This window comes from Danio rerio, chromosome 12 (assembly GCF_049306965.1).
Source record: "Danio rerio strain Tuebingen ecotype United States chromosome 12, GRCz12tu, whole genome shotgun sequence".
In the NCBI taxonomy this organism is placed as follows: domain Eukaryota; kingdom Metazoa; phylum Chordata; class Actinopteri; order Cypriniformes; family Danionidae; genus Danio; species Danio rerio.
In genome coordinates, this window is record NC_133187.1 from 50,325,290 (window position 1) to 50,337,500 (window position 12,211).

The window sequence follows — 12,211 nt, forward strand, 5'->3', positions numbered from 1 at the left end:
ATTCCAAGTACTTGATTTTTGTAATCTGATTATATAATCCACATTACATACAGTATAATCCACTCGTGTCCAGCGATGCACACTTTGATACAGCGCAGAACAGTGTGTGCGAGTGTGTGTGTGTGTGTTGAGGACAGCGGTGCAGCAGACAGTGTGTGTTATTGTCCTGACAGTGATTACCTAAGCGAGTGATCCATCAATGTGGCCGTAATGAATGATCTGATTGTGTTTTTGAGCGTCTGCAGGAGGAACAGAGGTGCTCTGTGCACAGATCACCAATGCTGACGATGAGGACGGCGGATTGAGTTGCATTAGCAAAGCAAAGCCTCCCAAAACTCTTTGATTAAACTAATAAGAGCGGAGCCTCTACAACACTGACACACGCACACTCACTGGAGCTCAGAGTGTGCGTCCGGCTGTGCAACCACAACACCAGCGTGCACATGGAAGAACATTTACAGTTTTATTTCAGCTAGAATAAAAGCAGTTTTTAATAGTTTTAAAGTCATGTTAAGGTCAATATTATTCGCCCCCTTCAGCAATATTAGTTTTGGATCGTCTCCAGAACAAACCACTGTTATCCAATGATACATCTCATTCCAGGCTTTTGTGAATACATAAAAGAAAGATCCCTGTCCATCAGAGGTGAGAGTATGTCATGCATGTGCAAGTCACAAGCAAGTCTCAAGTCATAACCTTCAAGTCTCAAGCAAGTCAAGTCATATTTGTCAGACTCAAGTCAAGTCAAGTCTGCTTTTTTCAAGTCACGTCAAGTCAAGTTGTAGCTTGGTCTAGCAAGTCACTTTCAAGTCAATCTAATTATATATATAAATATATATATTTATTGGTTTTGTATATATATATATGTATGTATATGTATATATATATATATATATATATATATATATATATATATATATATATATATATATATATATATGTATGTATATGTGTATATATATATATATATATATATATATATATATATATATATATATGTATATATATATATATATATATATATATATATATATATATATGTGTATATATATATATATATATATATATATATATATATATATATATATATATATATATATATATACACATATATATATAGTTTAAGTCAGAATTATTAGCCCCCTTTAAATTTTTTTCTTCTTTTTAAAATATTTTCTAAATGATGATTAACAGATTCACGAAATGTTCACAGTATGTCTGATAATATTTTTTATTCTAAATAAAGTCTTATTTGTTTTATTTTGCCAAGAATAAAAGCAGTTATACATTTTTTAAACACCATTTTAGGGGCAAAATTATTAACCTCTTTAAGCTATATTTTTTCTCGATAATCTACAGAACAAACCACTGTTTTACAATGACTTGCCTAATTACCCTAACCTGTCTAGTTAACCTAATTAACCTAGTTAAGCCTTTAAATGTCACTTTAAGCTGTGTAGAAGAGTCTTGAAAAATATCTAGTAAAATATTATTTACTGTCATCATGACAAAGAGAAAATAATTCAGTTATTAGAGATGAGTTATTAAAAATATTATGTTTAGAAATGTGCTGAATTTTTCTCTCTCCGTTAAACAGAAATTGTGGAAAAAATAAACAAGCAGTCTAATAATTCAGGGGGGCTAATAATTCTGACTTCAACTGTATATATATCAGAAATAGATGGCTTTCTGCTCAGGGGAATGTGTGTGCTACTTCAAAGCCATTAAAATATTATACTATTAATAAACGAGACAAAATGACAAAACCAATCTTAAAGTGCACAGGTACTTTTTTTTATTATTTATTGAATCAAATTTAATTGTTAAATAATGTTTAATTGTAAAATAATTTAAACGTTAAATGCTAAATATATAACAAACGGTTGTGTATTTAACAAAAACAAGTTATTTCAAAGTCATTTCACTCAAGTCCAAGTCAAGTCTCAAGTCATGACAGTCAAGTCCAAGTCAAGTCGAGTCTTTTTTGGATATTTGTCTTAAGCAAGTCTCAAGTCCTAAATTTTGCGACTCAAGTCTGACTCGAGTCAAGTCATGTGACTCGAGTCCCCCATCTCTGCTGTCCATTACAGCTTTTAAAAGCCGGTACTGGCAAACATCCATTTGTTGCAGATCTGGTGGAACGATCAGTCATTGTGTTGAGTTTTGGTATCAAAACACAAAGGGCCGCTATAGCGCTATTTAAAACTTGATAGTACAGTTTAATCACTGTTTTCATGATGTAGTTTGGAAATGTTAAAGCATTAGAGAGAGATAGAGCAAAACAGTGATGTGTCCACCAAGAAAGTCTGTTGTGGATCTTAAAGGCCCTAGTGTACAGTGTAGCCATTGGCTCCAAGATATCATTTATTGTGAGAGACCGAACAGGCAAACAGACAAGGTAGACAAGACAAATTTGTCCCCTAATCACAGGAGGGCGAATAATTTTCACCTTAACTGAATGCAACTCAAAATAAACTCAGACACAAGCCACCCATAGTGGAAAAAGCTCCTCCATACATCTGCACACACACACACACACACACACACCACATTACTGTGAGCTCGGCAGGAATCCACAGCTGCATTCTTTTAGTCTGTGTTTTGGTTCAGAAACTGAGGAATGACCACTACCAAGGGTGCACTTACTCAGGTTTAAAGGGTCAACAGAGTCAATGGTTTGAGTCTGTGACCTCAACTAATCCTCAAGACAGAGACTTTCCATACGAGAGCAAAACCAAGGCAGAAAACTTACAGTTGCTTTTCAGATTATACAGAAAAAATAGATGAATCCCGCCATACACTCACTAGTGTGCAGTGTGTAGGGTGCAGTACTGGACACAGTATAGGTACACTTGAGTAAAAGTACGGAAATCCTAATATAACATCCCCCCAGCAGAAGTATCAAGATCGCCTTTTTATTATTACTGGAGATTTACTGTGAACAAATTATTTGAATCAGTGAATCATTTATGGGACTCTGACTCTAAACAAATCATTTGAATTAGTGAATCATTTACAGGAGACCAACTCTAAACATAATTTTGAATCAGTGAATCATTTACATGACACTCACTCCAAACAGACTATTTGAATTAGTGAATCGTTTACTGTACACTCACTCTAAACGGATTGTTTGAAATAGTGAATTATTTACTAGACACTGATTTTAAACTGGTCATTTAAATCAGTGATTCATTTACTGGACACTCACTCTAAATGATTCATTTGAATCAGGGAATCATTTACTGGACAATCTAACCAGATCAGCTGAACCAGTGCATCATTTACGAGACACTGACTCTAAACTGATTATTTGAATCAGTGATTTATTTACAGGACACTCAATCTAACCAGATCAGTTGAATCCGTGCATCATTCACTAGACACTGATTCTAACCAGATCCCTTGAATCAGTGAACCACTTACAGGACATTCACTCTGAATTAATAATTTGAATCAGTGAACTGGACACTCAGTCTAACCAGATCATTTATATCAGTGATTCATTTACTAGACACTGAATCTAAACAGATCACCTGAATCAGTGAATCATTTACAGGAAACTCACTTTAAATGGATCATTTGAATCACTAAATCATTCACAGCACACTTACTCTGAATTAATCATTTGAATCAGTGAATCATTTACTGGACACTCAGTCTAACCAGATCATTTGAATCAGTGATTCATTTACTAGACACTGAGTCTAAACAGATCACCTGAATCAGTGAATCATTTACAGGACACTCACTCTGAATTAATCATTTGAATCAGTGAATCATTTACAGGTTACTCACTCTGAATTAATAATTTGAATCAGTGAATCATTTACTGGACACTGACTCTAAACAGATCATTTGAATCAGTGATTCATTTACAGGACACTCAATCTAACTAGATCAGTTGAATCAGTGCATCATTTACTAGCCACTGATTCTAACCAGATCACTTGAATCAGTGAATCATTTACAGAACACTCACTTTAAACGGATCATTTGAATCACTAAATCATATACAGCACACTCACTCTGAATTAATCATTTGAATCAGTGAATCATTTACTGGACACTTATTCTAACCAGATCAGATGAATCAGAGAATCTTTTACAGAACACTCCCTCTAAACAGATCATTTGAATCAGTGAATTATTTCCTAGACACTAATTCTAACCAGATCAGTTGAATCAGTGAATCATTTACTAGACACTGACTCTAAACAGAACATTTAAATCAGTGAATCATTTACTAAACACTGATTCTAAGCAGATCAGTTGAATCAGTGAATTATCTACTGGACACTTAATCCAACCAGATAATTTGAATCAGTGAATCATTTTCTAGACACTGATTCTAACCAGATCAGTTGAATCAGTGAATCAGTTACTAGACACTGACTCTAAACATCATTTGAATCAGTGAATCATTTACAGGATACCAACTCAAAAAAGAATTCTGAATCAGTGAATCATTTAAAGAACACTCACTCCAAATAAATCATTTGAATCAGAGGGTTACTTACTAGTAAACAAATGTCAGTCAAAATCACAAACTAACAGCTCAAAGTAATTTAGGAACAGATTCAACCAAATGAACTCAGCAAATGTAGAGTAAAAAGCAATATGTAGTTTTAGAATGTAGTGAAGGAACCTTCCTAAACTAAATATACCCTGATAATATGCACTTAAGTGCAATAGTGAAGTAGTGAAGTACAATGCTAAGCTACTGTCCACCCCTGAAAATGAGGACAGAACTTTATTTCTATAACAATATATAGTTTAAGTCTTAATCCAAATATATTCGGTATAGGGTGACCCTCGGATAAGGACTTGACAGGACAGACAGACAGACGTTATTAGTTTGACCAAGCAGGAAAGTAAAGTATGGTCAGTGCTGGTGGGCATGTGCATCTTACGTAAGCGCTGGAGAGATTGGAAAAGGCAGTGATTTGACAGCTGAACGTGTCCGGAGGGCAGCAGATAATCAGTAAACTCAGATTTACAGCACAGTCTGAGAGCGCAGCTATAATGAGGGCTGTGTCCCAAACCATCGCTCACTTTACCAGCATCTGACCAGACAAAACACTGTCCATTTCTGAGATATGAACGTTTGAGTGTAGACATGGGATGATTGAGAGGATTTACTGTGGTTTGGAAAAGACAAGACTTTAAAACTGTAGATAAATTCCGTTAAATCATTCCTATCGTAGACATACGTTTTTTTTATATATATATTAGTTTTCACGACAAGAGTATCTTTATCAGAAAAAGATTAAAATCTACTGATCAACTCATGATTCGGCAAACATCTGATAAACAAATCACTTATACACCAACATCCAGCAAGCTGTAGAGCTCAACAGTGCAGTGTTAGGTTAGATTTAGGTCGTGACGTCAGGTGACCAGTGGTGTAGTCGAGACTATACGCACGTATACTCCGTATGCCTACTTTTTTCTACGAGCTGTTAGGGTATTACGACTTCTAAGGATCAATAATTGCATATACCCTCTGAATACTGATTAGACTTCCCTAGTTTATATGTATTCACGTTTCCTTTAACTGTATTCCACATGTATTGTAAACTTGGATCTAAATTTGTTGTTTACTGTTTGCTCAAGCGCTTCCCTCATCATCACAGTTGTTTCCTCCAGCGAAAAATGTAACTCGTTACAAACATTTTGCTATGTTTATTTAAAAATTCATTCATTTTCGGCTTAGTCCCTTTATTAATCTGGGGTGGCCACAGCGGAATGAACCGCCAACTTATACAGCATATGTTTGAAGCAGCGGATGCCCTTCCACGGCTACCACGGACAATTTAACCCACCTAACTCACCTGTACGGCATGTGTTTGGACTGTGGATGAAACTAGAGCACCCGGAGGAAACCCACGCAAACGCAGGGAGAACGTTTCCAAAACCCGACAGGTGGACAAATTTACACTTGTGTTTATTAAAGCAAATATAAATCTGCATATAATCAATAATACTGCTAATGATAATCACATTATACAGATGCAGATCGTCATGAATAAACTGAAGAAGCCCCCCGAGGTGAAGAAGGCTGGATCATTTTAATTCTTTAATTGTTTTTATTTGTAAAGATATGTGTGTGTTGCTGTTCATCCTGTGTGTATTCAGCAGTGTGTAAGTGTTTGGACCTGCATAGGCGCATAACAAACACGCTCTGCTGGACTTTAGAGCAGCTTTTAGTTGGTCAATGGCGCGGTCTATTTCAGTTCATCAAAATAGCAACACACCAACAATGCGCCTTTTCAACACGTCCTTTCCAGACCAGCACATGAGTCCACAAAAACGAGAAAATTACAGTTGTGCTGGTCTAAAACTAGCAACAAATCAGGCCCAACACGTTTTGAGCCTTATGGCCCATTCCACTTAGTGGTACAGTACAATACTGTTTGGTTCGGTACACTTTTATGGTTGTTTCCACTGTCAAATGGTATCTAAAAGCAATATGTAATGCACCACTTTTTGGGCACCCTTTCGAAAGGGTGCCTAGCACGAGTAAAGGGTACCAAAAGGCGGAGCTAGACGCAGAGCTGAACCCTATTGGTTTACAGAGAAACGTCACTCGCAGAAGCAGGAGAATGAAAACAAAGGAAGCGGCATTTTTAAAAACACAGCCGAGACAGTACACCGTAATAATATATACATATAATAACAAGCGACCCGAGCTCAATCAAAATTTTCTTGATGAACAGCAGAAATCGGGGACTCGAGTCACATGACTTGACTCAAGTCAGACTTAAGTCGCAAAATCTAGGACTTGAGACTTGCTTGAGACAAATATCCCAAAAAAAGACTCGACTTGGACTTGATTGTCTTGCCTTGAGACTTGAGGTAAATGACTCGAAATAACTGGTTTAATATCAAAATAACAGTTTGTTATATATTATGCATTACATACAAAACTGAAAGTTATATATGTAAAAAGAAATTGTAAACGAAATAGCAAAAGTTCAAAAATCGACAAAAATTTGATGACTTGAAAATGACTTGAGACTTGAGATAAGCAGTGACTCGACTTGACTTGAATCTGACAAAAATTGACTTGACTTGCTTGAGACTTGAAGGTTATGACTCGAGACTTGCTTGTGACTTGTACATCTGTTGCTTACTCTCACCTCTGACGAACAGCCACAAAGAACAAAATCTGCCGTGTCCTGTTGTTGTTTTACAACCCCATCTAAAGCGCGAGCGGTGTCACTTTCTCCAGGGAGCTGGCGATTGTGTATATATTTGAAATAAGGAAACTCTTGAGCTGATTATAATAATGTGAACACGATTATAGAAGTGTTACCAACGCCCAATCCTTTCAGAAAAGGACAAACACAAGAGTGAAGTGCAAAAAAGAGAAACTCGAAAAAACTCTGTGAGAGCGCAGCTGGAGTCACGTGTGGATTAACAGTGTACGCGACGCTCGACTGTTCTCGCTGTTCTCATCTGCAAACGCTGAGATCCGGATTCGCTTGTAGTCTCCTCTTAATAAAGATTTGGTAAGTGAGCGACCAGTGCTCTTTGTTTATTCAGTTTGTTCGTATCGAAGTAACTATTGCATCGAGTGTAGACATGTTAGCCCCACAACCAAACTTTAACCTCGTGTAGGATTTTTACCGCATTCAGTGACCGGAATAACACACGCGACTTTCTGACACTACCTGCCGTGTGCATCTAAGTTTCCGGGAAATGCGGAGGGTTTTTTCTCTCATTCGCCGTGCGGTATCAAACATTGCATGAAAAATACACGCTTACAGCAGCTCCTCGAATCAAATATCTCGTTTGTCGCGAGGGGCATGACTGAATTCTCTGAATGAAAGAGCCAAACTGAAGTTAAAGTCCACCATTTAATTATTTGGCGAATAATTCGACTACAGATGTCCATGTAAACACAGTCACTTTCTCCCGTGTGTGTGTTTGTGTGTGTGTGTGTGTGTTTTGACTCTGAAACTTGCGCACACCCTAATAGACACTCCCACACCATCCCACTTTAGTTCCTCCGACACTCCCCCCTAAACAGAGCTGGACACGCCCACTTTTCTGACTTTTTCCAAAGTAGAGGTGTGAAAATACCCTGCTGAAACGAGGGGCTTTCATGGCCCTTTAAAGCACTGTATTCCAGCCGCAGCCGCGCTTCCTTCTCCAAATGTATAATGTTAGTTTGTCTAAAGCAGACATACAATCCATCAGCGCAGTCGTCCCTCCAGAGTAAAAATGACATTTTGTTTTGTTTACTTTCGGGAGTTCACTGGTATTTTCCCCCACGTGAATTCTGACCTATCAATAAGCAGTTTAGGAAATATGTTCAACAACATCTGGCCAATGAGAGATGTGGATTTTGTCAGATGACTGCATTTTGGTTTGTTTCAACTGGTTCGGACCAAAGCCAGCAGTGTGGTGTGAAAACGACCCAAAGACGGCAGAAAATGCAACAATGTATCATTTATTGCCCTTGGTCCGGACCAAATAAAGCGAACTACAGATGTGAAAGCACCCTAAATGTCTGCTGTGTGCAGTTTTTTTTTTGTAGTTGGTAACATATCAGAGACTGTAACGCCCCATTCACACGGGGCTTCAGCGTCAACGCTTGACTGAAGGCGTGTCTGAAGTTGAGGCTAAAGCGATCGTCATAGCAGCATCAACCAATGAAATTCAGTCAGCAATAGGCCACTGTCTAGCTGGTGTATTTGCATACAGCAATCTGATTGGCTGACGCTTCCGTCGGCGCTTGAAAAGTTGAGCTAGTCCCAACTTCTGCAGTGAGCAACACCTCTGAAGTGGCGCTGACGGATCCACAATGCAGTTCAGCAATGCTTGATGTCACCTATTCAAAGTGAATGGGAAGCGTTGACGCTGACGCCCCGTGTGAATGGGGCGTAATTGTCTGTGTGTGTTCATATATGTTAATTTATTTAATTATTTCATATAATTGCAGACGTTACAGTAGGCTATTCCAATTTTTAATCATTGATCTGCAGTTATAATTAAATCATGTTGATAGAAAGGTTTGAAATGAACATTTATACACAAGTATTTATGTGCATAAAGCATCTGTGTTGTGAGAAGTGTGAACGATCTGTACAGCTTTACTGTGACATTTCCTACAGCGAGAATGACACTGAAACTTTTCTGTCGTACACCACGGCCATCAAAAGAGTACACTTTAGTCAGTGGAAACGCAAGCCTGATAAAGGTGACCCGTACCGTACCGGACTATACCAGTCAGTGGAAATGGGCCATTATTGTTCTGTGTGTATGATAGGACCCCTAAAAGTCCTTCAGCATATACAATATTCACTATAAGTCCGGCCAAACACATTATACACATGTGAGTCCTAATATGTCACAAACACACACACACACACACACACACACACACACACTTGTCTCTGTCACTCACTAGTGTATCACAGTTACTAATGTCCACTGTTGCACTCTGCATGTACGTGACATCTCCAGTAAACACACACACACACACACACACACTCACCAGTCCGTCGCAATTGCTGATGGCCACGGCTGTGCTCCGCATGTGTGTGACGTCTCCAGTAAACACACAGTCTCCCAGTATGCGCTCTCGGCTCTGCTCCTGGAAGTCCTCCTGGTGCTGGACCGTGGCTCCGGGCCCCACCAGCCCCCTGTTGGCCCTCAGCCGCAAGTGCAGCTCCTTCCCAAACACCGTCACGTTGAAGTAGATCTGCTGTGGAGGCGTGACGGAGGCGTCCCGTCGAACCCGCGTCCTGCTGCTGCTCGCCGACAGCACATGAGAAACGAAGCGTCCGCGAGCGTCTGTGCTGGACGGCACCATCAGACCATACTCACTCAACTTACCCGAGAGACTCCCTAAACAACAGAAATACAACAGCGTTTGATTAATAACAGAGGAAACACTCCAGCTGTACATCTCACTCTCTCTCAGTTCACTTTATTGGCATGATGAGGGAAACAAGTACATATATACACATTACTAATCACAATAGTGTTAATAACTCATCTCTAATAACTGATTTCTTTTCTCTGTCATGATGACAGCACATAATATTAGACTAGATATTCTTCAAGACACTAGTGTTCAGCTTAAAGTGACATTTAAAGGCTTCACTAGGGTAATTAGGGTAAAGTTAGGGTAATTAGGCAAGTCATTGTATAACAGTGGTTTGTTCTGGAGACAATCCAACATTAATATTGCTGAAGGGGTGAATAATACTGAGCTTAACATGGCTTTAAAACAATTAAAAACTGCTTTTATTCTAGCTGAAATAAAACAAATAAGACTTTCTCCAGAAGAACAAATATTAGAGGAAATACTGTGAACAATTCCTGAATCTGTTACTCTGCTGTTATTTTGGTATTTCCGCCTGCATTTTGCCTACCCAAATTTAAAAGCTTCCCGAATCCACATGCAGAGGTGTGAATGCAAAGATTTGAAACCCTTTGAATTTTCATAAACACTATTGAAAGTGTGTAAAATATCTGTGTATGTTATCTGTGTTATAATAAACACCTAAAAAAGAGGCGCTTTTTGTATTTTTTTTTTTAATAAACTCAAATGTGAAAGTGTATCTTTTAGGTTCTGTGTGGTCTAGCGTGCTGTAATTAATGTTGGTGGTTCCTGCACATGTCTGTAATCATAGGAAGAAAGAAAATTGTCTCCACCATAATCTATGCAGAAGTTATTGTTCTCCAACTGATGAGAGGTGCTGTACAAGTCACAGGGAGCGATCATTGTTTACATATTTCACTATTCTTTTGTTTGATCAAACATAATTCACTGTGTTTGGAGCGCGTCAGACATATAAAAGGATTACTCATGCACATCAGCTCAAAAACAGAGGAGAATGGCCCTGAAGCGCACAGCATAAGGTAAGAGATGACAGCTGTCTGTGCTATCTGGGGCTGCTTATTGATCATTAATGTATTGTTTTCACTTCTGCGCCATGGAAAAACCATGATTCATTCAACAACTGTTTAATATGTGAATATAATTCATTAAAAAGAACGCTAGAACTGTATGAGCACCAGCAAGAGCTTTCATTTGAGCTATAACTTGTACATGTGTCATATGAAAAATATGAAAATGAACCAATGTTCAATACCCAGCTCGGGTATCCAAAATACTGTGTATTTAAGTGTAAATTACTTTTGCACAGTAGAATAAAAACCAAAGTGATGCATATGTGCATAAAATATAGATTCTACACTTTCAAACGAAACCACTTACGGGGGTCTGGTGCAATGCTGGCCCTTTAAATCTTAAGGCGAAATCGATGACATCACGGACCCGCAGAGTTAAACTGGTTTAAACATCATTTGTAGATTATTGCAATTAAATAGAGTATTTCGTTTTGCAGCAATAAATATTGCGATGTGAATATAATTTTACCAGATGATTTGATTTTACCAAATAATTGATTTTGATTATTTGGAAATATTTCATTCATTAAGATCAACTGGGTTGATCATGTCTTTTTTATGCAGGACATCTGCATAAATTATAAAAAACTACAAGCAACAATAAAAAAATAAAACACTGCTTTACGGTGTCTGTGGAGTCTAAAAGCATTCAAGTACAGAAATTGAACCATAAAAAGGTAAAATATCATGGTCATTATTAAATAAATAATTAAAAGATAATAATATTTAATAATATCTTTATCTTTCACTCTTTAATAAATCATAAAATCGTTTGATGTGAGAATTGCGGATATACACATTGCGATATTGATGCTCAAACCATATATTGTTCAGCCCTGGAAAAGAATATTGAATAGAATAATAATTCAGGCGGCTAATATTCATACATATACAGTATATACAGTTGAAAGCAGAAGTTTACATACACTGTATGAAAAGGCACATAAGCATTTAAAAATAAAGTCAGATGTTAATTTGACTAAACTTCTTCTCTTTTAGGTAAGTGAGTATTATCATACGTTTCTGTTGTGCAGAATAATGAGAGAGATAGTTTTTGAGAAATTATTCTCAAAATAATAACTCTTGGTAAAATTATAACTCTTGTTGAAAGTCAAGTTTACACACAATAATATTATTCTGCCTCTGATAAAGCTCTGATGATGATGTCAAGGTTTTGGAGGTTTCTGATTGGCTAATTGACAACATTTGAGTTAATGTGAGGCACAACTGTAGAATAGTATTGAAGGAAAAGCTCAAACACACTGCTTCCTTGTGTGACAAC

General features: G+C 37.5%; 1 protein-coding gene across 2 annotated transcripts in view; it reads right to left on the bottom strand.

Moving 5' to 3' along the window:
• The window catches only part of adamts14 (ADAM metallopeptidase with thrombospondin type 1 motif, 14), a 103,428-nt gene that overhangs the window by 88,880 nt on the left and 2,337 nt on the right, over positions 1 to 12,211 (bottom strand). For both annotated transcript variants that reach the window (XM_073918961.1, XM_017358603.4), the window contains exon 2: positions 9,506 to 9,858. In XM_073918961.1, the coding sequence (XP_073775062.1) occupies positions 9,506 to 9,858 (353 nt within the window). The remainder of the gene's footprint in view (positions 1 to 9,505; positions 9,859 to 12,211) is intronic.